The sequence below is a fragment of the Parambassis ranga genome, chromosome 3 (assembly GCF_900634625.1).
Source record: "Parambassis ranga chromosome 3, fParRan2.1, whole genome shotgun sequence".
Classification (NCBI taxonomy): Eukaryota; Metazoa; Chordata; class Actinopteri; family Ambassidae; genus Parambassis; species Parambassis ranga.
Genome location: NC_041024.1, coordinates 10,923,802 through 10,951,776, shown reverse-complemented (window position 1 = coordinate 10,951,776; position 27,975 = coordinate 10,923,802). Strand labels below are relative to the sequence as shown.

The following is a 27,975-nucleotide window of genomic DNA, read 5'->3' as shown; positions in this document are numbered from 1 at the left end:
CTGAACCCGCTTTGTGCTGCAGTGCAGGGGCACGGGGGGCCTGAGCTGATCCCAGCTATCTACAAATACACATCCTTTGCGCAACCTGTATTTATATTTAAAAAAATATGCAGTCTTTGAGAAACATGACTGCAAGTACTCAACAAATAAGACATTTATACTCTAGCTAAACTGTATCCTAATGTAAAAAAGATCCAGAAAACCTGCCGAAGAGTTACGACACAAATTCATATTTTTTTCATAGTTTGTAGTTTATTTCATTACAGGCAGGGCAGTGAGGGAAAGGGGTTTAAATACATTCTCATTGTGGGGCAGGAAAGAAAGGGAAGCAAACCAGGTAAACGTGGACAAGACATAGTTGAATTATTTCTTTCAATATAGACCAATTTGTAAATCTGCCAATAGTTTGAATATATAACTTTAAGATGAAATAGTTTCTTCTATATGTCAAATACTGATATCTTTTAATATAGCCATTATCTCCTTGTTGTTATATAGTTTCTTTCTACATGATTCTATTGGAATTCACCTTTTTTTAGACATCTGCATAAATAATTACACATAGAGGATGGTGCTGTACACATCATGGTGGAAAGTAGTTCCTTCGTTTTCTTTCAGCAGTGTTTAGTGTGTGACCGACTGTAAGCAAAGCTACTGAAATGTAGAAAAAACCCTGCTGGCCCAATCTTAGTGTATCTACTAGGATTGACAGCATGACTTGAGTAGTGTCAGACTGCAAACTGTCTGGAACCGTCTGCTATGAGTAACCACAGTGAATCTCATTCCAATTACAGAGACTCTGCAGATCACTGTGGTGACTCCAAGCTCGCACCAAAGGTCGCTGTGTCGCTGTGAGGAGGCCGTCACTCGACAGCATGTCTCACCTCGCCAAAAAAAATTACCGTAAATTACAGAAAACATGCCATGGCAGACTGACAAATATATTTTCCACTCGGACAAAAAAAGGCATAGAGCTCCTTACATTTGGGAAAAGTCTAAAAACTTCCCCACACTGTCCTAAAAACTGAGATAAAAACCACTGACATCAAATCATCTGCTGCAAGAGCAATAAGGATAATAATACCATCAAATATAGCAATAAAACAACATTAACTGTAATAAATAATGCAAATTGTGAGCCACCTGTTAACATCCAGAATGATATGGAAGATTGTATTTCAAATAGGAAATGTTCCAAGCCCACTTAAGTCCAACCTCAAGAATGTTTGAGATGAACCAGATTAAAGGGAAGCAAACACCTTGACGTCCAGAATGATTGAGAGCACCTTCAGAACAAGAGAAGCAATCTCCTGGGACACCTTTAGGATACGCAGTTTGGTCCTGTCTGGTGACCTGGGCATCTCAAAAGTTTACATATTGACATGTTTAGAGCTTATTTACTGTGGCTTAATGACAAATATTACCAGCCATGCTACTCTGAAATGCATAAAGCATGCAGACTCTGTCCTGGGCACATTGCTAGGAGGTCTCCAAAGAGAAATATACAGTATTAGCAAGTTTTCTTGTTTGTTCGAACCCAGTGCGCAGAGGTTATGTCTTTGAAAACGAAAGCCATGGCAGTGTTTTAATGTCAAGATGACATCTTTTTCCATTGTGTTGCTGTGTTAACAGTCTACATGGGAACCAACAGTATGGAGAAGGGCGAAGAGAGTGAACTTAGCTTATGTTCATATAAAGCAAATATTCATATACATATACAAAATTACATCTCATAAACACATTTGGCAAGACAATGTATTAAATTTGTTTTGGCAAAGGGGGTAAATTGAGCAATTTCATGTGTGCAAGAGGAACAAAATGCCAATTGATGTGGCTTATTGACAAGAATAAATAAATTTAAAAAATAAAATGAAAGTCTTCATGCACTATAAAGAGTAACTAAAAGACTCAACATCCATAGGCGTCTGTAATAACTTTGTCACAATCACTAAATGTTTAAGACACATGGATTCTCACCAATGTAACACACTTACTCTCTTTCTCAAAGTCAATTCTTTGTAGACCTGAGGAACATTTCTTAACATCTTCTTGTATCAACAAATATGTCCATCTTCACATTCCTGTTTTAAAAAAATAAAATCAAATAAAAACTGGATAAATTTCTGGAGCTGCTGAGGGTGCGGGAAGTCGTACAGTACATCAACCCAGATGATGTGCCTATGCTAACCTCTTCTACAGTGTTAAGTTTTTTTTTAAATCCCTGCTCAGTTAACTGTTCTCCCTTTTGATTTTGTTAAAGTCAGGGAAGTGGTGTAATGTGGATGCGTCCCAATGTGGGTGAGACAACATTGTTTTGGAATGGCATTGTGAAGCTACAGTTATTTATATTCACCCAAAAGCAGCACAGCCCCCTGGCATGCAGAGAGAGGTATCTTTCTTTTTTTCTTAGTCATTGCAATAGTGTGAAAATGCTATAAACAGAATTCAGAAGAGGGACACCTGAAGAATGGATACAGTTTGTGAGCCAGCCAGTCAAATTCTGTCATTAGATCTCTGATGAGTGACGGCATTCCATCGCATGCATGTACTGTGATATGTTTTAAAATTTGGATGACTGCACCTCTATATCTGAAGCCCTCAGAGCACACTAAACCATAGAAGATAGTGTGTTCTCTTCAGGACAGTGACAAGGGCTAGATGTTCGTAGGGTGTGCATGCCTGTTGGGGCACCCTCACTAGGTGAAAGGTCGTTGAGCTCCTCAGATGACGAGAGAGGGAAGGAGGGTGACAAAGATATGCCCGAAGAGGGGTCAGCAGATCCAGCAAAAGTGCGTGGGGGCTTGGGAATCAGGTTGGGCTCCAGTGTTGCTCTGGCCAGAAGTTGTTTGTCATCCAACCGTTGTCCATCTCCGAGACACTCACCCTGCCCAAAGGAGCCCCGTCCTGACTCTGATTCCCCATCAGACAGCTCCAGGGGTGGTGAGCTGCTGCCATCCAGTCTGAATAAAGAGTCTAAGTACTGTGCAAACTCCAGCACTGCTTGGCTGGGGTTTCCATTGGATAGCTGGGCTGGAGGAGTAGAAGCATCTGGTCTGATCTCTGCACTCAACTGTTTCTCTGCAGACTCCAGCTCCCAGTCTTCCTTTTCCTTACCCATTGGTCTAGAACCAATGCCTGGACTTAAAGGAGCATTAGGAGTGCTCCCTGGGCTGTAGACACCAGGCATTTGTTGATGATCTCCATCGGGAAGCATTTTTGGGGTGGTGTTAGTCTCTGGTTTGAAAGGCTGAGCCAAGACACTCTGGTTCAAGAGAGCTGGGGAATGGTGTCCACTGTAGCGAGGGGTGGCAGGAGACAGCCGCATGGGATAATCCGGCGTGGATCTGGATTCCAGTGGGGTAAAGAAGGGCCCAACCTCACCCAGGTGCTCTGGTGTTTCCTGGCAGAGGCAGTCTGCAGCCAGTAGTTCAGTGCGAGAGCTGAGAGATGGGTTCTCCTCTGGGATTGGGGCATCCAAAGGGAATGGGAGGCTACCCAGCATTGGCGAACCCCTTAACGCAGCTGAGGAGCGTCGGGAGTCCAGACTATAGAGGGACTCTGCGTCTGAGAGACTCTCCATTACAGCTAGCGGTGCTTTGCGGTCCCTCAGCTCCACAGCCAGGCGCTCCCGTGCTCCACGCAGCACCACAGGCACTGGGGGAGGGGGGCACTCAGAGAAACCATCCAGAGATATTTCAGATTGGGCACAAGAACTAGAGGAGAGCAGAAGAACGGGTTGGAGAGTAGTGACAGGGAAAAAGGGAGGAGGGGGGAAATCCAAAACACAAAACATACATCAAAGATGGATCAAACAACTCACAGAGGGTTAAAGAAGGAAAAATGGGAACGTGTTAGTATCAAAACTATATCTAGATTAGGCAAACACTACAATAGAGAGACGAAAGAAAAACAAACAAGAGACTGGGAGTTTGGGAGTGTGTCCTAGTATTAGTATCTAATGTAGGAGAGGTAACATAAGTCATTCATCACTACACTGACTTTGGACAGGGGCTAAACCAGAGAGGGCGAGGTGGGAACTGAATACTACCATACGTTGCAACTGATCTGTGGTCAGACAGCGTGCATGCGTGCATGAGAGAAGGAGGCACATTATGCAAAATTAGTATTGGCATGCTTTGCTTACCGTAACAATGGTTTTTGTCTTGTTTTTTTTTTTAAACATAACAAAACAGACAGAAATGATGATTTTGAGAGAACAATAAAATAGCAGTTAGTAGCAGTAGTATATTTAGTATTAGCTATTTGAGTAAATGAATGCAAATATGTCTCAGTGATTACCCCTACAGCTTAGAAGCTTAGTGTAGAAACTAGGAACAAGTTTTTTAGGTTCAAACACACTATGAGAAGTGACTGACGTACTAACCGAACACTACTGTTCCTGCGGTGGTGGGCTGTAGGCGTTGGCTGCTGAGAGGTTGTTGATGTGTCCATGAACATGGTCTCAGGGTTCAAGTCCACTTCTGTAGGGCTCACCATGATCTTGGCTGCTGACAGCAAAGCAGTTTTCCCTTTATTGTAGTTCTCCAGCACCTGTCACACAAAGGCACAAAGGGTATACACAGACACATGATTTCACTGATAAAAGTAACAAAAAGGGCAAGAGAGGAGGGAGGATGTGCATAAACAGAATAACAAGTGTGTTTAGATAAAAAAACACCAACATAGATATTTTATCAGCTAAAATAGGCTTAATAAATCTGCAGATGAAAGAAATATAATACTTCATACTCATAAAAATTGATTCACATGCACCTTATTTTACTGACAACAGAATCATATCAACATAAAGTTTCATACATAAACCATTTATCTGGTACCCTTTGCATCACACATATGACTGTCTTGTAATATATTTTGAATAAAAGTAGTTCTGATGAATATAGGTGCAATCTAAAGGTGAGCTTACACCTACTCTAACTGACATTCAGCACCCACAATGGAGTCACAATGCCCGAGCTACACAAGACCTGCATTATCATCGTGATACCTGAAAATACTTTGAAAAACAATAAAGAAAAATGTTCATGCCTAACAGAAATAAATGTCAATAGAAACAAAACCTTAATTAAAAATCATAGCACACAACTACAAATATTTGTTTATCTTTAATGACTCAAAAGAACACATAATGGTATAAAACAATGGAGACAGCGAGAAGACATGAATACACATAAAAAAAAACGTGACAATGGAATGTAACGATGATAAAACCAAGTGAAAAATGATACAAAACTTACAGATGGGTTAAAAAAAATGTATATTAAACAAACATGTTTGGGTTATAGAGATGGTTATGGATCACAAATGAAAACATGGTAGTGTTACTAAAGTGAGTGTGACCAGACAAGACGACAAGACCCCTGCAAGAAATAAATAACAGAAAATATCTGGCATCAAAAACATAAAGACATTAAATAAATGAGTGTAACAAATAGACATTTGACATATTATATTTATAGAATACATTACAACATATAACTGTATGGAATGTAGTAGTAACTAGTAATAAGAGCTAGAAAGTCATGCCGAAATAAGACATCCGTTACGCTGTGAGCAATAGTTTTTCAGTAGAGCAATGAAGCAGAGCAGAGTCCTTGATATTTACACATTAATTCCCCCTTTGGTACTTCCTCTGCTGCTGATGAGTAATTGACAGTTTCTAAAGAAAGGAGAACTGCAGCTAAAACCGAAAAACCCAGGCAAGGAGGAAGAAAGAGCAGTTAATGTGGAAGAAATGAGGTTACCATGGAAACATTAGGAATACAAAGAAAATGTGTTAGGTAGAGAAGCAGGGTTACAAAGTGCATGCCAAAGCACTTGAACAAATGTCCTGTAGCTGAGAAAGGAAAGGAAAAAGGATGAAAGGCTGATTTAAGGAAATCTGGACAGTGGGTCTCATTAACAGGGCAGAGTGCTGGTAGGGTTCCAAAAAGCCATTTTTGACTCTGAGGTCTACATAGTTCTCTATTGTTGAATACATCATTAACCTGTTATGTAATCCAGGGACCACTTATCGATCAAATTTACCACATCGCCTGTTCTCCTTACAGTGAACACGTCTGGACTTGTTGCGTTTAGCCAATGGTTTATGTGCTAGCGGAAAGAGCATTTATGCCAGCTGGAACTGCAAGGCGGCTCTGCTCAACTGCTATAGCTGTTAAGTTGCCTTGCATTCTGATTTTTAGTGGAAAAAATGTCAGTCTCTCCACCTTCTCCATGATGACATTTTTAATGGTACCAGTCTTTTGAGAAGGGCTTTGTCCAAGATTGGCATCAAATCCTGAGACAAAATGTTTGATTTCACTATTAAGATTAGCTTAAAGGGACATTCTAATACTTACTCACTTACTTACACATGATACATGATACCATGTTTATGTCGTAAGATTATGCCACAGAATCAGACAGACTGATTGGAATCTCTTGCAAAGGGCTATGCACTACCATCTTAAGAGGAGAATTTTCTATCCGAGTACAGATAGACTCATCAGAAAGGATTTCACAAAGAGAATCCACAATCATGTCTTCACTAGGTTGAGATATGGGTGGTTCTGATTGGGTTTGGTTTGGAAGAATGCATGAATCACCCACAGCTGGAAGCGGTCCTGAGTGAGAGCTGGAATGGCTATTAGAAAGTGAAGGGACAGACACCAAGCATGGCTGAGAGGCAGACGTAGAGTCTGACAGAGAAGGAGGAGGAGGTTGAAGGGCAAGCTCTGCATCTGGAGAAGAAGGAAAAGCCACCACAGTTAGAGGGACAGTGACAGCCTCAGTCTCTGTGAGGGAGCCTGTACAGGACAGGTCTTTGTGGGAGGCAGATGTAGAATCAGAAGGAAATGGGGGAGGGGTAGGGTTTAATTCCCTATGTGAGGCTCTAAACACAGCTGTACTGCAGGTAGGCTGAATGACTTCGAGTTCCTCTGCTTCTGAGTTTTCCTGCTCAGACATGGGACAAAATGGTTCCAGTACCTGCAGAAACACCAAAGGTATCATACTACATACTACACAGAGCAGGCATATATACAAAAACATCAAATCAGAGGCATGAGTATGAGCCCCACAAACCAGCAAAATCACAGACAGAACTGAACAGACATCAACTCTGCAACCAGTCACAAGTCAGCGCAAACCCTGAAGTGAAACGTTCACATGCAAACATACACATTAATACCCTATGAAGTACACACACACACAAATAATGGAGAACCATGAAACCAACCATGAGCGAACAGTTCCCATGCTTTGAGACGGGAGCAATATGGAGAAAACAAGCTGTGGTGAGTTGATGGACTCACATGCGTAAGTGAACAATGATGTCAGATTCAATCACTTAGAATTTCATAACTAGTCCTGTTGATTGCTGCATGATTCAGTCACGACATGAGCTGATTTAAAGGCATATATCTAATACACATACTAGATTTGGTGTCTGTCTGTGACTTATTTATCGCCCCTTTCACACGTACATCAAAGCCCTGAAATGTACCACCTGTGAGCTGTATGTTAGAACAATGATGCGCTAAATCTATCTCCAGCAGTGAGAATGAGCCTGACACAAACAATAACCTGCTGTTTGCTACAAGTGTGAAAGAGCAACTCTGTGCAGTGCCCAAAATCTGAAATGTCTGAAGACAAGGAGTCATTTAGAGAAAGCTGCAAAAGGGCAATTGACACATATACTGATCACCAGTGGAATTAGTCACCCAGAGTCAGAAATCAAGAATACCATTTGAAAGCACTTTCTTCAACATTTAAAAATTCAAATGCATGCACACAGATAAAACAGACCTTGTTTAGGCCCTCCATCACCATGTGGGGCATGTGCTCGTTAAGCATGGCAGGCGATATAATAACCTCATTGAAGGCCTTGTTGTCCCCCCACAGAGCTGAGTAGGTTGGCTCTTCCTGGCCACAGCTGCAGATGTAAAGAGAGAAAGAGAGGGAGAGAGACGGTCTGTCAGTCAGAAGAAAATGGAGTAAACACATGTTTTTTTTTGTACTTTTCGTTTAGCTGTGAGTCCCACCAGTTCCTTTCTGTATGTCCTTATTTTACTGATCCACTCATAGTCTATTCTCAGTGGCATGATAGTGCATAAAGTCATATTTTCTATAAAGCTTATATTTCACCTATATAAATCATTAAGAAACTACCAACGTATAACAGACTTAACAGATGTGATAACCATGTCACATCACAGATATCAATCATCTATTTTTAAGGCATAAAATGACACCTAACCTGTCATTAATTATTCATAACATCCCTGTAATGTGTTTTGGTCTTGAAATACAGCCCAGTTGATGCAGAGGGCCTGGCTTGACAGCATTGTCTAACAGACTCAAAATCTCAGTATCACCAGAAATGGGAGAGAAAGGTTTAGCTTTTCCGTTTAAACACATTCCCACGCTGTACAAGACACAGCAGCAGTATAAAATAAACTATGATATCAGACTGCAGACAGAAGAACACGGGAGTGCTGCGTGACACACTGTAAACCCACACTGTCCCTACAGTATGCAGTGGTTTACATTTTCCCATTGGACTGGCAGTTCCTTTATGCAGCAGGTGTGAAACATATATACACATTTGCTTTAACACAACTGTGTCAATGCGTCAGTTGTACAATTACTTAACCAAATGTGAGCAGGAGATGCTGAATAAAGATATTTGAAAAGTCGTACTTAATTGTTGACTTTCAAAGCTTTCAAAGGGGGTTTCTTACCATGTCTCTGGAGGGTGGTTGTGCACCACATGGATGATCCTACCAGGGGGGTAGAGAGGTGTGGAGGCTGATAGGGCGATGCTGAGGTCACTGGGGTGTAGCCACAGGCGACTGCTGGGGGGTGCTGCCGGCTGAGATTGAGGATCCTCATCCTCTACTGGAAGCTCTGACTTTGGGATGCATTTAGTGCCTCCCGCAATGATCCTCCACTGGAGCAAAGAAAGACGAACTGCTGTTAGGTAATTTTAGATCAGCATCTATATTTATCTTCTCTATACTGTAGCATTTTTGTTCTGCAACAGACAGATGCTTTAATTACAGCTAAGACAACAGCAGTGTATGGAAAACTTGAGTGGAAAAAGATTTTTAATCATCTGCAGCAACCATAGCAATTGTTCAGGAATGGCAATTTTAATGGACAGAAATTAAGAAATAATAATTCTAGACAGCCATGGTTACACTTTCATTCTTCAAATGGTCTACGGGTCTATCTGAGTGTCATCTTTTATTCTACCAAGAGTTTAAATCACCTTTGGCTTGTTACTTTTCTGTAAGACTTCCAGAAGATGGCGTCGGAAACCCTCCAGTTGTGACAGGCCGAGCCTATGAGAAACCAGAGCCTATTTGTAGTAGCACTGCAGAAATGTGAGGTTAGCCATGGTATACTATAGAACTCTTAAAAAATACCTTGGTACCAGGTCTTTTCCTAATACTACAGATGTGACAAACTCTTTGGAGTACTCCATGGCATCCTCGCTGGATAAATAGAGGAAACATAAATTAAACAAGAAGAACAAGTGTCCTCAACCAAAACTTCCAACTCGCATTTCAAACAAACTCTAATCCAAAGATACGTACAAAATTAAGGTATACAGACTGTACAATATTCTACAATAAATATTTAAGGGATACCCAATATTTTTTCAACCACACTGATACGATACTGAATAAAATGGACAGAAGAATCGAATACAAATGTCTAAACAAAATTTGAACTATAACTGTAAGAGCTGAGCTCTCAGAAGAAACTGGCCCTCCCTTCTATTTGCATTTGTGTCATGTTTCTCAAGAAGTGAATCCACCAGCAACACGTGATTTGCATGTGAGCAGAAAATAGACATCTAGTCTCAGTTCACAAACTCTGAAAAAGACATTATCAGCAATACTGGAAAAGTGCTGCTTGTAGAAGAGGGGGCACGTGTATCAGTATTTTTGGTAGAAATGGTGTTTCCTGTTTTGTAAAAACATTCAGCTCTGTGATAAATATGTATCAATGCCCTGATCAATTAGATGGATTAGAAATGTTTAACACATTTTAGATAAATCTCACTAAGAGGAGCAACACATTCAAGGAAAAAAGGCTTATGTTTTTTCCCCATCACCCTGTCCACCCTGACCAAATTTTAAAGGGCTGTTTTTTGGTTTTTCGTGAAATTTACCAATGCCTTACAGCATGATTTGTATGGCAAACACTGCACACAGCAATACGACTGGGTGCAGTATAGTGTAGACTTGATGAGAGACTACTGATGTGAAGGTGAAATAAAGACTTAAAAACTTTAGAAGCACACCATATCACAGAGGACCCATCACCCTTAGTTTGAACAGGTGTGGGACTTGTGAACAAAACAAGCTAAGACTGGCTCACCTGAGAAGGCCACCAGGTGGAGAGTAAGAGTAGCAGTGAAGTGTGGGGTACTGAGGTCTCAGCAGGAAGGAGAGGATAGCAGCAGTGCCTGCACCAAGAGAGTGCCCGACTATCACCAGTCCGTAGTGCATGGTGCCCTTGCTCTGTAAGAGACGGCAAGAGTTATTACACTCACAACAGCCCACTTTTGTTACTGCAGTGGAGATAGTCACTGTAAGTGCCATTTGTAAAATAGCAGTCTTGCTGTATACACTGAGGTTAGAATTATGGCAATGTTACACAGCTACTGCTGCCTCGAATACAAAGTCTAGGAAAAGGTTCATTACTGAGCCTGCCAGTCTTTACACAGAATACTGAGTCACGTACCAAGTCTCTTCCAAAAGCTTGTGACAAGATCATTTCCTGCTCCAGTTTCTTCTTAATGTATTCTGCTGAGTAAACCATCCCCTGAACAGAAAGAAACAGAAAGGAAATTCAATGGATGGAGGATGGTGAGAGAGAAAGACATATGGACAGCAAGTCTGCACCATTAACCTCTTATTAAAATGTTCATAGTAATTAGTCTACTATTAGCAACTGAAATGACCTTTCAAGTCTGGGACACAAGCTGACACAGAGCAAGTATGAGAAGAAAATCTCAGGAGACTGCACAGAGAAGAACGATGTAGGTGAGTCATTAAATGTCTGACCTTGTGGCCGAGCCAGGTCCCGTGCTGCTCCTCCACAGGCAAACGTTCAGAGTCTCCTGTCAGGTCAGTCAACGCATCCTGACACACAAGAGATTATTAACCATTCTAAGGCAGAAAATGCAACTAGAAGAGTCAAAGACAAAGTTATATAACTACACTTAAATATTCTAAGATCCATCTTAGTACTTTCATACTAAGAAACCTTGAATACCATTCTTCTCTGCACCATGGTTGATAAATCTCTTAGCTGTGGGTTCAGTTCCCAAATGCTTGTGTATAAAAGTGGGTGGGCCCTTTATCTTTAAACATGGTCAGTCACGTATCTGCTCTATGTGTGAAAGATGTAGGAGTTGGAGAACCCTGCATTAAACCCATGAGAACTTCATCTCTGCTCTGGAGGTGTTAGTATTGTGAGGCGCTGGGTTGACAGAGGTCAGGGAATATTCTGAGGGAGTTTAAGATATATTGTCATTTAAAACACATAGAATAGGACATTTACCTTTGGTGAAAGGGTTCCTCTGATACTGATGACAACTTTCTTTTTTGCATGATCCACTGCCACAAAAAATGGAGTCTCGTACACCTGTGTGAAGCAGAGTCAACAGCAAAAACTGGTTAGGCAGTGAGAGGACCATGTAAGTAAGGGAAAGGAGGAGTGGGGGTTGTGCATCATAGTTTCACTGCAGCCCAGCAACCTGAGCACATTTACAGGCATTGTCCTCAAACCTCTGTCAACTTGCCACCGTCATTTAAGTCAAGGAATTTATAGTGCTGGTTAACCTCAGTGAACCTTTCCAAATTACTCACATGGTGTGTAGCATTCTTGCTATAGATTACTTTTTTAAACTTTCCATGATATTATTTTGTGTGTATTTAGATTAAAAAAAATGTAACAGATTTAAAAGCTGGAGAATAAGAAAATATTCAATACAAAATTAAAGTATGCATGCATTTGGATGGACAGAGACTGGAACATTAATAAAGAGAGAAATAACTTTTTATATTGTTTCTAAAAGCAAACGCATTGCTACTTTAAATGGAAATATATGTATACTTAGTCAGCCACTGAACTTCAGGTTATTGGAAAATTATTATTTTTTAAAAAAATGGGGGTTATTGTTGCAGTAATGCAGCAGCTTCTATAAACAGTTTACAGCCAAACCACACAAGATTTAAACAACATACATAACCTCCCTGAGCAAAATGCAGCAAAATGTGTCATTGCACTATTGTAACTCTCTTTACATGAAGAGAAGAGTTATCCATGCCAACTGTAAATAGAGACAAAATGTAGTGTTGATAGAGCCCAACACCTACTCTGCAGACTCTTGAGTTACTGCTGAGGAAGTGGTCACGCTCTCACTCTGATTTCCATTATCAGAGATAAATACAATTTTATGTAAAGTGTTTTAATAACCAAATAAAAAAGACAAATGATGGCAAAACTACAGAATAAAGCTGCTAAACGGCTAGGCTAGCTGACAAGCTCCTATAGGAATGTGCAATACTCTACACCCATGTTAGGTAGTTTAACGAGAGTACTATCTGGTTTACAAACTTGTATGTACTGTATGCCAGGATGTGACACCTAAGAAATAAGACACAGATTGCAAACATTTAAAAACTATTCCTATCCATTATTTTATTGAGGAAGTAAAGCCCCAACACCTTTGACTACTTGTTGGATTACTCACAGCATCATGGCAGGAAGTGTAGACAATGTGAACCTGCTTGAGATCCCTATCCAGGAAGTGCCTGCGTATGGCTAGCACATTACAGCCGCAACAATTGTCCTCCTCCACTGTCACGGACTGAGACAAACGAGAGCCGGACACTGATGTGCAGCTGGAAAGAGAGAAAACAGGAGGTTAAAAAAACAGTATACAATAGTAGATTTCCTTATGAACAGCAGTTGGAAGACACACAAAGTGTAATAGGGTAAACAAGTAAGATTATAGAGATATAATTAGCATCCCAGCACCAACAATCTGGATGTGAGTGTGTGATTAATTCGACACTGCTTGTGTCAGTGAGTGGGTCTCACTAGAGTGATATTGTCTCAGTGGATTACCACTTGGCAAGTGTTGACGCATGTGAAATTTGATCTGCACTGGAGAGGCTCAAGAGACACAGAAACCAAACAGATCAAAACTGTGCGGGTGTATGTTTGAGTGCTTACGGGCAGGAGCTGGCGAGGCGGCACAGCCCACAGGCAGGCTTCCTCATCAGGTACATGGGCCAGCCATATGCAGCCAGGGCAAACAGCATGTAATAGCACACGTCCTTGTACATGTTCATCTCACCCTGGGTAAAAAAAGACAGACAGACAAACAAATAAACATTCCGATATCTTCAATTAAAAAATGACTGCAGCTAAACAACTGAAAAATTGATGTTTGTGTATAACCTCGATTAATCCAATTCAAAGTACAAGGAGGTAAGTAAGGCTAAATGAATGATTTAAAAAGGCCTTTGTGATTCTGCATGCCATTAATATCTGAATTCTCAACCCTTTACTTTTCACAAGAAACATAAGTTTGCAGGGCACATCAACACAGAGAAACCTCAGCTTGTTCAGCTTGTCACACAGGAAATAAAACGTACTGAGTTCTTAAGATCCAGGTATCGAGTATTCCGAGTGACAGGCATTCCCGATAAGAAGGCTATAATGTCATTGTTGGCCTTTGGAAGAAAGAAAAAGAGCAGATAAATGTAAAATATTTTTATGGCAGCCCTTGAATACATTGTTCTCTTAGTATATTTTTACAGATATTGATACCTGGTCCAGGATGGCAGATCTCTTGGACCTTTGTCTCTGGCGGAGAAGTACCAGGCCAGCAATAATATCACTAGGCACAATGTCCAGGTCTCTGAAGAATTCTGCAAAAAGGCTGGCCACTTCTGAATACGCATCCTGGACATGAAAGGAGATACAAAAGAAGGCAGTAGTTCACAGGAGACAGATGTTATCATCATGTAACATTTAAAAGGTCTAAAACGGTGTTCAGACTATTGCTATTGGCAAGACAGGGTGTCAGTGGGCTCAGTATGTCCTGATAAAAGTGTCTGAATGTGTGACTGTAAAAAAGAGCTGAAAATGTTACCAGAGAAAACACTTGGCTTTGCCTGCTGGGTGTATGACCTGGCCTTACACCCAGTAGTGAGGAAAACGCTTTTCAAATAAACTGACAACACAAAGAGTTACTTGCTCATTACTAGAACTAGATATCAACGATGGCTACAGTGATGTTTACCAGCCACGTGGGTGGTATTGTTTTTGCCTTGTTAGTCTGTCTGTGTGTCATCATGGCAAAATGTGCTCCAGTCAGTAGACTCTAGTGGGAACTACACAGGGCCTGATTTTGAGTACTGTCCGTCTGTGAACAGATTCTGTCAATGGGATAGTCTGACAAAATCTTATCTGCAGTGTAGTACAGATCAAAATAAAGGCAATAGGACTGTAAGTTTTAAAGTATACCACAGATTGACAGCAGACAGCTGTCAAACTGTGGTATGTAAAACTGTTGGCCGACTTGCCAAACATCAGCCACGAAACATTAAGGACTTAGAGAGGATCTGCAAAGAGGAGTGGGACTAAATCCGAACTACGTAAGTGTGCAAACCTTGTGGCCAACTACAAGAAACATCTTACCTCTGATTGCCAGCAAAGGTTTTGCCACCAAATACTAAAGGTGTTCGTTATTGTTCTGTCTCTCAGTGTTCAAATAAAGCTACCATTAAAATTATAGACTGATCATTTCATTGTTAAACTTGCAAAATCAGCAGGGGTTCATATATTAACGGTATTTTAATGACTTGCTCACTTTTAAGCATGACATATTTCTGGGTTTAGTTCTTTATGTTTTGCTTTAAATATAAAGAGGAAACAGTAAGTGTGTGGGACTCACTGATTGTGTATCCTGGGTTCTTGTGCAGCACATGAAGAACTTTAGTCTCCTGCTCCAGCTGCTAGCTTGGCCTTCCTCTAGCCTGTGTCTGATGGAGAGGAAAAAGAATCCTGTCGTGACTGAATTTGCGTTAAAATCATTGTGTCTAGGCAGAACAAACCTGTTATTACCTTAATGTATACGTGGTGAGGTTGCGTTGACGCCGACGGGTTGCTTTCAGTTTGACAAAAGTCCGACCCGTTGGATCAAAGGTGCACATGAGGGTAATGCACACGCTGAATATCACTAGCCAGTTGCATGCAACAATTCCTGCAGAGTATCAAAAATGTTGTTCAGGTTCAAGCAGAACAAAACACTTTTAAGTCAAAATTTTAATTTATTCCCTCTTTTGCTCACCCAAAGCCAGGTTTTTGGCAGTGACATCAGAGCACGGCTGGTAATACTGGACAAGCCAAGCAATCCCTACTACAGCATATACCAGCTCAACCAACAGAATAGCTGAAAAGAGAAAGGGAGTGATAAGAATAATAACTAGTATCAGCCTATTCTATTAAATATAGTTCTGAAACTTGAAAGCCAAACTAATCCTCACAACTACCCTCTTTAATCCTATGTGAGCATCAAAGTTCATTCCACGATGTCTTACCTAGCCGTATATAGAGGACGTACTGTACAGCTTCCCTGGGCTGTGTGTATAAAATGCTGCCCCTCATGCTCAGCCACATGATGGCACTCTCACATATAAGGCAGCTGACCAGTATGCCCATGTACCCCCGGCCATGGTCCACCAGTGTTACAGAACAGGACTGGTCGGAGCCATATGGAAGGCCGAAGAGAACCACGGACAGAACCACCAACCTGAGCATGAAAAGACCAAGAGGTTTATATTTCACATAAAGAAAGGCAGCTTTCTACAGAGGTCCACTGATAACTTAAGCATGAAATATACATGCACAAAATCAATACTTGAAGAAACTGTGACTCACCAGATGCAGTGTAATAAAAAAAGGAAGAGGGCGGGCAGCACCAGGTCATCACTGCCAACTGACCAGCGCCGCCGGAACATCACCATTCCAGGCATCACTGCCCTGTGGGAAAATAGCAGGGAGAGCGAAATCTTCAGGGATACATGACATCATTGGAAATGTGCTTCTCAAACAGCTCGTTTCAACACAGGTGTAGCAGTTTTCAAAGACAAGTTGCACAGGAAATTTGATGAACGATGTGTTTACACTACTCCAGCATTGATGTCTTGACAGATCAGAACATTGTATTACAAGCATGGTAGAACAGTTCCCTTTTTTCATTCTACAATTTGATCTCAGTGAGAGGGGCTGCAGGGATAATAATAAAAATAGACTTTCACTGAGGAGATGAGTGAAAGATAATAGGAGGTAACAAGGCAAAATGGGTTAAGGGATGCAGAGACAGAATATGAAAAATGATTTGATATAAAGTATTACTAAATTAATAAGGACCACATAGAAGAGCTTCTTTTATGTCCATTCTTTTCTGAAAAAAAAACAATGTGATGATAACACAAGTCGCCTTTGGGCTAAACTGAAATGAACCATAAAAGGCACAGTAGGAAAGATATAGGAAGGAGAGCCACGGAGAGGCTGATGCAGGCCTTATGGTGCCAATACAGGCTGAAACAGCCTTTATCTGCTGAAAACTAAGGACAGCTTTTTAAGTACACCAACCCACATGCCAAAACCAGTGACTGCACTCTAACATCTATCTATATTGTCGTGATAGGCTTAGGAAGCAAAAGAAAAAAAACACCTTTTATTGGCTGTTTTTTTTTTTGTTTCAGAATATTTTTGCAGAAACTTGATCCACTCTTTAATATCACAGTCATCATACTTGTTAAAGTCTCACTTTGCACCATGCCCACATAAAAGAGCAAAGATTCTGTTGCGTCATTCTCTAGTTAAACTCAGTAAATGTAGGACTGTACAGAGATATCCAGCAGGGAGTAGATTAATAGTGCTGAAAAATATGCAATGACATTCCTTGGCAGCCCTAAATGTAACAGCTGAAGTAAGTCCATGGAATGATAAATGAACAAAATGCAGAAGCTACAGACCTGGGTTGTTAACTTAAATGGGTAAGAGATTGTGTATTAAAGTCAGTTCCAATGGCAACTGGTCAGATTGCACAGAGTACTGGCACAATTTAGTAGTGCAGCAAAAATCATCATTTGGCATTCCATTGGTCATATTTTCCAAGTTTGTTCACACTTCTGTTTTCTGAATTTATGCGTCTTGGTCCTGTTAAAAGTTTTGCACAGGACTTTAGTTTCACTTTGGCTGAAATTTAGGAGACTCAGTGACTAAGTGCCCACTTCTTTGTGCATGTAAGTGTGAGGCTGAGATGACATGAATGTCATAAAATTAAAGTCAGGATAAACCCATGCTATTTTATTTAAGAAGGTAACAGTGTAAGTGACCAATATAACTACACATTAACAACTATCACTATTTCTGTAAAATGTAATAAAGTGCTGTAAAAATTACACTTTACAGCTTTGTGATGCACAATGTCAAGGAGCTCTCACCTTTGCACATCTAGTTTGTACATAATGAGTTAATGAGCTAAGAAAGACAAGAAAGCACAGCATCATTGAGCATGGCTAATTTTGTGAAATAAGCTAAAACTATATATAAAAAAACAATCTCTGTGCAGAGAATAAAATGTCCCTGGTTTGTACTTTAACAAGAAATCACTTAATTACCTCTGAAGAAAGAAACCCAGTAACTTCATTGAGGCATTGCTGTTGCCACCCACATAACTCTCAACAGAGATGTGTAAAGTATCACAAGAAAAATGACAGATCTCGAGGACATGTATCTTTCTACAAACCCTTCTCTTGTTTTGTTACACAAACAAACACTGGTGACCTTGTTGTCACCTCATACAGTCCACTAGACATGACAAATTTCAGTAAGTCAGTGAATGAGCTTAGCATTAGCAAAATAGAGACTTGATTCATGTTCATGCTAATCTATAAATATTAATGCTGAAAACATATGTAAGATTGCTCTGCATCTTTTTATTCTAAGAGTTGAGCCATCACTCTATTTTCAAAGCGGCTACCTGATGAGTCCAAACACCTGCACTGACCAGCACTATGTGTGAATATAGATCAAAGTCTAGACCAAGGATGAAATATGGGCCCCTAAACGGCTTACCAGGACTCATCTCTCACAGAGCATCTAACTAAATAGAGAGTTGTCCATCACAAATATCTTACCTCAAAACTCATTATAACTATTGCCACTAGTGTGCACCACCACCCGTATAAAACATATGAGACGCGTCTGGTGTACAAAAACAGTAACACACTGTTTCAAAGGTTGTGGTAGCACACCATAAAATAAGGGATGAAGAAAATACAATGCACAAGAAAGAGGGAACATCCAAACTGACAAACTTTCGAGATATTTATGACTATTGTGAAGCACTAAACAGGATGTGAGCCAAGGATTTTATATCTACACATGCATTAAGGGCTTACATAGTAAAGGGTAATGCTATATAATGGGACATGACAATAACACACTCCTCTTCCTTCTGAGTGAAAGCAATAACTGGTAGAACTAGTTTTGCTTTGTTAATTCTCCTAATTAGGCAAGCAGTCATTCTTCACCTGACTGCGAGATTTCTGATATGGATGCGTGAAAAAAAACACATCATTTGTTTCTACAAGGAAAAATTCTATCTTGGTCACAATCAGACCGTCACAAAAACTGACAGACACTTGCCATGTTTGCTTAATTAAGAAACAATAAACTAAACTCTCAAAAGGGAGGTATGAGATTGAATCTACACAGTCTTGTCAGCTTTTTTAGAAGTCACACAATTATATCAGGCAAGGAACAACTAATTACTTCAATGTTTCAGTGACACACACAAAAAATGTTTTCACAGCAGCGTGAGGTGTGTTGGCACATAACTCCAAATGCTTAAATGCATCAAAGCAAATAGGTCAAACCATGAGCAGTGCTGTGACAGTAGAAGGTTTTGCTTCCAATCAAAGCACTACAGCAGGTGGTTTCACAGATTGGCAGACTTTCAGGCAGAGGACAGGCAACACAGTGAAATCAGCTGCAGCAGTGTAAAACAGAATACTGTCAGACTCCCACAGAAAACAGTGTAAGAGTTTGGGCACTAGCTGAGCAACAAAATATCCTCAAAGTCTTGTGATATAACTACAGGTTTCAATAATGTCTATTGTACCTAGCTTGAGCCTATTGTACCTAGCTTGAGCCTGTGAGGGAAACAAGGACATGGGAATGGATTCATATGACACGTCACCTTGCAGCCATAACTTCAATCTGGGTTGGAGTAGCATTAAAGAGGACAGTGAAAGGAGGGAGGGAGGGAGAAGAGAAACCGGGGGGAAAAAATAAGGGAGCATCTGAACTCTCCCCAAATCTCATTTAGGGCAGAACAATCAGGCCAATGAAATGCAAAAGGCACAAAGTAGACCGCTGGGGACAATGTTATCAGCTAATATGGCTTAAACTCCCAGCAGAGGCCTCAACAGTGGAAAAAACAGTGACATAATTTTAAAATAAATGGGTGTAGAGAGCAAGACACAACTCTTTGTAGTGTGTATCTACACTGTCAAGTTTCAGTTTCCTTTTATGATGCATTTCAAAACTACTCATCACTTTAAACAGGAGCATGGGTCATTTACACTAGGATGTTGTTTATTTGTTTGGAGCACTGCTCCTTACACAAACATTTTTTCCTGACGTTCTATGGTTGGATTTCTATTTAATAATAAATTTAATATCTTTTTTTCAAATCACAATAATGCTTGGGTGATTCCATCAGTTTGTTCAACCCAGTTAATATGACAGATACACATAAAACTAATAACTAGCAATAAATCATTTCTTCTGAGAGGCTAAAGCCAGAGAATCCTGCATTTTTCTTTGAAAAGCAATTTGATCTCAGATGATGGGAATTACAGGTATTGACTATTATTAAATAAAATGACCCGTAACTCATTGTGTAAACAGTTTGAAGAACCACTGTTGTTAGCAGCACAGTTGTTTCTGGAGGTAAATAATCATTGCCAGTCAGAGTTTTGTTACAAATCCTTTTAATACAATAATGAGATAAACAGACTGTGTTCCATTTATTCAGTCATTCCTTAGCTTGTGTGCACACTTTTCAGCAATGGCAACCACATATTAAGAGGTCAATCAATATTTCCCATTGACCACTCCTGAGATTCTGAGGAGATCTATGTGTAAAGACCACCTCAGTAAAATGTAGCCTTATTAACGTTCTACTCTCCAAATCCAGTCAGAAATGTCTTGGACTTACACACCTGTGAAAGGTGCTCAGTATCAGGTTTTACTTATTTTATCTTGATTAAAAGACATTTCAAGATAATCCTAAAATTATATACAGTTGAAATTTAATAACCTTAGTACTGGCAATGTATCAAGCTGCACAGTAACAAACAAAACCCAGCTGATTACAGCCATTTTCAGTTCAAGCAATCAGCCCTGACCTCTGATGAGAATAGCTCTGCTAGCCTCATTTCATGGAAGACAACTCTGGTCATCAGTCTCATGCCTCAACCCACCATCCTCACTAATAGCAGTGGCCTCCTCAAGGGTTTTCCCATCCATCACCAGGAGGATGCTACCCTTTTAGCTGTGCTGTGTGGCTCCTACTGTAGACATTAGCAAACGCATTTAGACACTTTTCACCAGAGTCAAACACCAACACGAACGCTATCTCACTGAGCTGATATTCAACTGCTTTAGTCACAGTAGCCACAGCCTTCCAGATTGATTAAAAAATTCAATTGAAAGAGTTTGATGAATTATAAGCACAAAATGATTATTAATTCAAGTTTTCATACAAACTTATTATGCTCATCAGTTGGAGACATATACATGATTTCTTTCAAGAGGTTTGAAGCCCACTGGGTATTTCATTTTCTTTAACATAAATTCACAAGTAATCTAAATATGTTTAACTGTCATTTGATTGATAATGCATAGCTTACCCCCCCCCCTTATAATCAGAAAGCAGCAAAAGATAAAAACATGTTATGCCACACAGATGCTGCCAAACTTTGTCCTAAAAATTGTTTACAGCTTATTTTGACTGTATGAAAACACCCTTAAAAAGCTACAATGGAAAACCTCCCTGGACACATTTGTGATTTAAAGCAACACAATGACCACATTTCAAAACCAGCACACAGAAAAAAGTGGAGACTTTTGACAGATAATACTGACTGATGTTACTGTCAAACAGCAGGCAATAATGAACACAAAAGGCACCAACATTTCAACCACCACAGCACCCGAATGTGTGTCAGACAACAAACAACTTCTTTAATCACCTGTATTGATAATGGTCTACACAAATAATGTTAATTAAAGAAAGTATGGTTCAGGCAATGGTGGAAAATAAACACAACTGCTGGTGATCTAAGAAAACCAAATGGCTGTAGACAATCTGTGTTTCATTTCATGCATGGCCATCTCCTGCCCTAAATGTAATTATATAACAAATAACATTTAATCTCACACAAATTGGATTTATAGTTGTATGTAATACTCAATATTGTGAGTGGCCTTGGAATCCATTATATTGGACATTATTTGTACCCATATAGCCATTATTACTACAATATACAGTACTTCTACAGTATATTACAGAGCATGTTGTTTCCATTTGTGTATTCATTGCCCAAACAATTGATTTTTTTCTTCAAGATGCTCATGCAAACGTGCCAATATTATTGATGCTGTGACAATAATTGAAATTTCCTAATGCTGTTAATGAGGTAGAATTTTAGGTCCCCTCAAGCCATACAATGACTGTGTTCACAATCTGAGATCAAAAGAGCATCCAAATGTCTAAAACCTGACCTTTAGGGCAACTATACTGCATACTGCACAGACAACTCCTGGCTGAACTGATATGATAGACGCAGTCTGAGTGAGTCATGCTACATGTTGGCTCGCATCCTGAGCTAGTGACTCCATCTGCACACCAAATGACATGTGTTTTGTGCAAAGGCTATGATATATTTCTGCACGTGAGCAAACCTTTTGTGCTCCAGACAGCGTGTTACTGTGTGCCAGGCCCATACCCACGTGACGCAAAAACAATGATGTAACAACAATGACAGGGCTCCCCGTCTATCATCGTGGCTTTGTCTTTCACATAGACAATCGAGGCATAGGAATGCAGCATAGCATCTGAAATGTTTTACCTCTGTGTGTACGCACCTTTTCCACAAGCAAAATACACAATAATCTATGTATGTCTACGTACACAGGGTCTAAAACTACAGCCATTTAGTTTCTTATACAAATGCTTGCTAATAAAAAGGTAAAAACTCACCTGTTCAAATAATTACACAGAACACTGTCGATACATCAATATAGTAAACTCCTGAGGGAGCCACAGTTACTGGACCTGAATCTAAAATCTGCACAAACACCAAGCTCAGATCCTACTAGAGCCCAGCACTGCTGTATACTCCTTGTTTTACAAGGAGCAGGTTGATCTGGTATGACTAGCAGCAGGTGTTTAATATCCTACTCTTCCATCTCACTCTCAGTGAGACTGCTGCAGCAACAGAATCAAGCCAAGCTGTGGCACGCAGCCTGCTGGTTACAGCCTCTTTATTTTCTATCACATCCTCTCCTTGTGTAACCTCAGCATCTATCACCACTGTAACCAAGCTCACAGACACCTAAGTTTGCATATCCACACAATCAGATTTTACAAACTGGTTTGAAAACAAATAGCTGAGAAATTCTAATCTATTATCGCAACAAAAGAAATATTTTCACTGACTGCAATTTGTAACATTGTTAAACCTATTTAAAATAAATATGATAAAAGCAAAAAGCAAGAGTGCCTTGACTCTGATGAAAAAAACAGGACAGCTGCTTTTAACAGATCAGTTCAAATCTAAAAGTGAGAATAATCCACCTATAATCTGCTGTACGAGAGTGTCAAACCAACATCCTCTGAAAGCTTAAAAGGTCACCGTTTCAAATGGTTGTTTCATTGTGCTTCTCTGAGGACAATGCTACCATAAAATATATCAAAATTGTACAAAGATAGAAACTATTTATATATGTACATATGTTTGAGAAGTGAAAACACACCTGTCACTAGCGGGCTCCTGCTTACAGCTACATTTTACACCTTAAGGTCCAAAAAACATTCAGGCTGAAGCTAAAAGCAACACGTTTTTTTAATAGTTGTTATTTTCCACAGGTACACACATTGAGTCAGACACTTCAGGGCAGGATGTGTCCGCTTCAGAAATTGAGAAGCTGTGTACCTTTAGCTATTGTATTTGAGTAACTTAAACAAATATGGCATTGATCCCCTTTGGATTTAGCTAGTGGATGGCATTATAATGATTATACAAGCAAAAGTCAGACAGTAAGTACTACTGGAATACAAAATTGCAGATAAACAAAAAAATGAGTCAATGCTTTGGCTTGTTATGCAAATAATACACTAAACATTTACATGCCAGGGTGGAATTCACAAGCCTTTAGAGGGGTGTGTCCAACACAAGACTTTTCAGGAGGAAGACTGTGGATGTATTTGGAATTTACTGCAGCAAGTCTTGTGCTGATCCATAGATTGTGAATATTTATGTGGTGCGTTCAGTTTTTGAATTAAAAATGTATCAAACAGAACATCTATTCTGTATATTCACAGACCAATGTCTGGATTTCCAGCTGGTCTTTACGCACCTGATGTAATGAGCAGCTTCACACGAGGATGAGTATTGGCCATTTACTAAAATTTTCATATGGAAGGGGTTCGATCAGCATTCCTGATAGGTCTGACTCACATCTGTGCCAAGCGATGCTGATGAGTTTATGTTATTGCAGCATTTGTTGGTGAGGCTCTGTGGGCACCAATTGGGATGCATGGATATTATAGCTGCTTTCCTGTCCTGCAGGTAGCTCGTTGAGCTGTCAAAATCCATAGGAATCAACCAGAAAAGAAAAGTACTCGCTGGAGGGGACGAATGCAGACTGAAGACGGTTTGTCATGCAGTGAGGTGATGAGCACAATCCTAGAGAGACAAGCTACAAAGGCATGTCGACAGAAAATGCTGAGGTTATGCTGGACTGGCATGACTGTGTGACTGCAGCACAGTCCCAAATCTCTCCGTCTCCTCTACTCACTGTCATACATCCATCTGCTCCAGTCTCTCTCATTTTCTGCCGGGGTCAGTGTTACACTGCTCAGATCAAGATTCTCTCCAGCATTTGTCACATCCCTGACTCTGCTCCTGCCGTCTGTAATGATCCAGTCTCTCCCTGTTCTGTCACACCACAGCGGTGTTGTGTCCATCCTAAAGAATCTCACCCTCTCCTACCTCCATCTCAGCCTTCCTCTTTCTCCTCTTCCGTCTTCCCATCATAATGCTCGCTCCTTCCCACACACTCATTCAGTATTCATATTTCAGAGGGCATTTATGAGCATGAAACTGTGCATGTGCATCTGCACCATTTTCGGTGCAGAGGAAACCTACATTTTCTCCTCTAGCCTTCCCCCCCACCCATCTTCCTTATCTAGCTAATCCACATTCTGGTTTTGGTTTCGTGTTGCTCATCTTTTTTTAGACTGAAAGCCATGTGCCACTCACTCCTACTCTCCCTCTGCCTCTTTCTCCATCTTTTTCTCCCACTGCCACCCACTCAATCCCTTTCACCTCTTCCCACTTCATTTTCTCTTCTTTCAGTTGATGTGGTAGTATGCATGCTGCAGATTGGATGTGTGTTTGTGTATAGTTGATTTTTTTGTGTTGGGGTGGTAACATATGTGGTCTGCCAACCTGTCTGTGGCAAGCTGCCACAAACCATGTCGTTATCTGCGTTACTGTATCTGGTCAGATACTGAAAATAACTGCAGCAGTTTTGTCCATGTAACACTTCACTGCAGCTATTGGCTTTCATCAGTGTGGTCAATGTATTGTGGAACATTACAGTGCTATCTTCACCCACTTTGAACATTATCTATTAATAACTGCAACTTAAAGATTTGGCAATATATTAAAATGTCTGGGAGAGGACACACACAAACACACACCTCCATGCAAAACACCCGTCATGTCATCAATACTGCCTAAATCATTTGATCAGTGATGCTCTGGTATATAAGGCTGTGCATGCGTTCTATGATGTTTGCAATACATATGGCATGCATAAATCAAAATCCTGCACAGTCACTGGATAAAACAGAGGGTTATTAGCAAATGCATATTGAAAATGTTAATTGCCTCATAATCACTCATGAATTTGCATTTCCAGCAACATGTCTAGAAAATAGATATACTAAGCTCTACTGACACCCATTTTCTTCATTCCCCATTTTCTTTCCTGAAAGTCATCCACTAAGCATCCACATGGGAAGAAATGTGAAGTAATGCATGAAAGAAACAATGATCAGTAATTATACCTTAGTCTTTAGGTAAGATATTTGTTCTGTATGCATTTGTTCTATTTTAGAAAGTTGCCCAAACTAAATGTGACTGTGAGAAATGAGAAATAATGTCTCTGTACACCTCTCAAAAGACTAACAGAAAACACTGAAACGAGACAAATGACTAAACTTCTTCTATAATTAATGCTGTTGGGTATCTGCAGAACCAAAACACTGCACATTTTTTCTGCTTTGCTGGTGCTTCATCCCATAGAAGTGGGATTCTTTAATTACCTATGAAAGGCCTAACACCAGCATTAGGTCCTGCTGAATTAAGAGTACATTAACAAGTCGGTAGTCAATAAGAGGAGGCACACTTCTCTGGCACATTAAGAAGTGACGTATAGAAACGCTCACACAGACATGATGGTGAAAACAAGGAGACAACACATCTGCCAGGTCTCCGCGGGGCACTCCTGGTATCCTCTAGGAGTGAAGCCTTTGGGGACATCAGTGAATCAAGTGTTTACACTGTGTTGTTGATGCAGCCTTACAAGGCTGGGCTTAGCCTTGGCTGTCCTTCTTTGCTCTAAACATAACTATACTTCATATCAAGAAAGCTTTTACATCCAGCTTTTCCACCTCCTCATCACGAGTTGAAGATCGGGGTGGAAATGTTGAATATATAAACCAGGACTGTATTTAAATATATATACAATCACACTAGTTCCCCCTCAATTCGTCTTCCCTGTATTCATTAGTAGTAGTTTTTCACAAATAATGTGTCGCTCAGTTACTCAGGAGCATAATGATATAATCCTCCTGGGGACAGCTGGATACTCTCCTGATAATCATTGGTGTTGCCTTATGAAGGCATTTGCACTTTCTCTGGCATAAAAATTATGACAAAAAAAAAACAGAGAAAATGGTATGCACAGCTGGATGTCATGAGAAAAGAACAGACTCAAATTACCAGTGAAGTATTCAGTGTGACTGATAAACAGGTGTGACATTCCACATTGCTGCCACTGTGTCAGGTCCTTTTTTTGTAATAGGGAAGGGTGTCATCTACTGTTGAACCAAAAGCATAAACGCTGGTTGGCATATAGGTTATGCTTGGTTAGAAGAGTCTCCTCCATAGTAATTAACAGAGCATGGGACAGATCAATTAGCTATAATAAATAAAGAATAAACTAAAAGAAAATGAAACACAAATGTCTTATTTTACTGACACTTATGGGTATTGGAATTAGTCTAATAAACTGTCACTGTGTGGCTCTTGTAACTTGTGAATGATTTGATCATTACTTTGACTCTGCAGACTGCATGATGTCTTTAAAATGGTTAAAAGTATGAGCTCTCTGTGTTTATATGTGCAACAGCATGATGATGTGTGATTCCAACAAGTCGATCAGCCTAATCTCGTGTAATCAGGACAGCTGCTTAAGGTGGCATCCTGCAGGCCTAGCTAATGGAGATGTGGCCTAAGAAACGTGTCTTAAACATTGGTTTAAAAGCCGGGTCACACCGACGGTGTCGTGGCGGGCTTTGCTGCCCCGTATGTGTGTGTCCATAGCTATGAGCACTTTTTTCGGTCAGTGTCCCTCGGCTGCTGCTGCTGCTGCTCACCTGTATTTTGACGATGTCTTGCCAAGACCCACTGCATCGGTTCCGCGCTCTCTCCCATATCCTTCCGACTGCCGACCCGACTCAGCCTCCCCGACACCGGCTCCGTGTTGGGTGGATGAATCCTCAAATGTCTCCTCGATAGATTTATAATAACCGTGCAGACGTCATTACAACAGGCGGATGAATGGACCCGGAGACATCAAAGAACCCGGATCCTTCAACGGATATTTGCCGGCTGTCAGCAGACCTGATACACACCATCAAAGAGCTCAATTAATGACACGGTCGTTCAGAAACCGCTGGAGACTGGCGGCTCGCTTCTCTGCTTAATTGCAACACGTCGTCGGCTGTGGTTGTTCACAGAGTGTGGAGCATTTTCACGTCCTCCCGTCGTAGCTCGGCATGATTATTTCAACCCAGAAAAAGAAAATAGTCCTTGGTTTCACGAACAAGATGAGCCCTTCAGTTAGGGGACAGTGGTGCCTTGCGTGTGTCACCAGTCCGGGCAACTCCCGAACCCCGACACGGAGAGCAGCAGCATTTCCCGAGAATCTAGCCCATCCCCTAGGACATTTTTCCCACCGAAAAATACGTAGGAATTGGCTATTCTCCTTCCGCGTTTGGTTGCGCAAATGCCGTACAACGAACACCTGACCCGTTTTCGTAAATGGAGGATTGTAGGCACTTTGGAGATCCTGCGGAGAAAGAGCGCCACCGGTGGTTTGTGAATATCAAGGAATCATCAACTGGTTCAAAGAGAGGAGTGTGTCGGGAGGTTGGCCGCTCCCCTTCGTGATGTCACCCAGAAAGACCCAGGGGAGATCTGACACAGTCATTTGTTTGCTCAGTTGTACTACCGTTTGAAGAAGCTGACAATCCTAAAGGCATTTTGTTTAAAAAAAAAATAT

General features: G+C 40.6%; 1 protein-coding gene across 3 annotated transcripts; it reads right to left on the bottom strand.

Moving 5' to 3' along the window:
* Positions 1-271: 271 nt before the first annotated feature.
* On the bottom strand, positions 272-27,748 carry dagla (diacylglycerol lipase, alpha). Of its 3 annotated transcripts, XM_028402007.1 has the most exons (21): positions 27,068-27,748; positions 15,976-16,077; positions 15,636-15,847; positions 15,386-15,487; positions 15,160-15,298; positions 14,990-15,077; positions 13,861-13,995; positions 13,686-13,763; positions 13,261-13,385; positions 12,776-12,926; positions 11,581-11,664; positions 11,082-11,159; positions 10,759-10,839; positions 10,393-10,535; positions 9,432-9,500; positions 9,275-9,347; positions 8,745-8,953; positions 7,810-7,936; positions 4,385-4,551; positions 4,145-4,162; positions 2,609-3,713 (listed from the first exon to the last, which is right to left on the bottom strand). In XM_028402007.1, the coding sequence occupies exons 2-21, from the start codon at positions 16,068-16,070 to the stop codon at positions 2,609-2,611; spliced, it is 3,279 nt and encodes a 1,092-aa protein (XP_028257808.1). In that variant the 5' UTR covers positions 16,071-16,077; positions 27,068-27,748. The 3 variants fall into 3 exon arrangements, with proteins under 3 accessions (XP_028257809.1, XP_028257808.1, XP_028257810.1); XM_028402008.1 differs by lacking the exon at positions 27,068-27,748 and having other exon boundaries at positions 272-3,713; positions 15,976-16,070; XM_028402009.1 differs by lacking the exons at positions 4,145-4,162; positions 27,068-27,748 and having other exon boundaries at positions 15,976-16,070.
* Between the last annotated feature and the right edge of the window lie 227 nt (positions 27,749-27,975).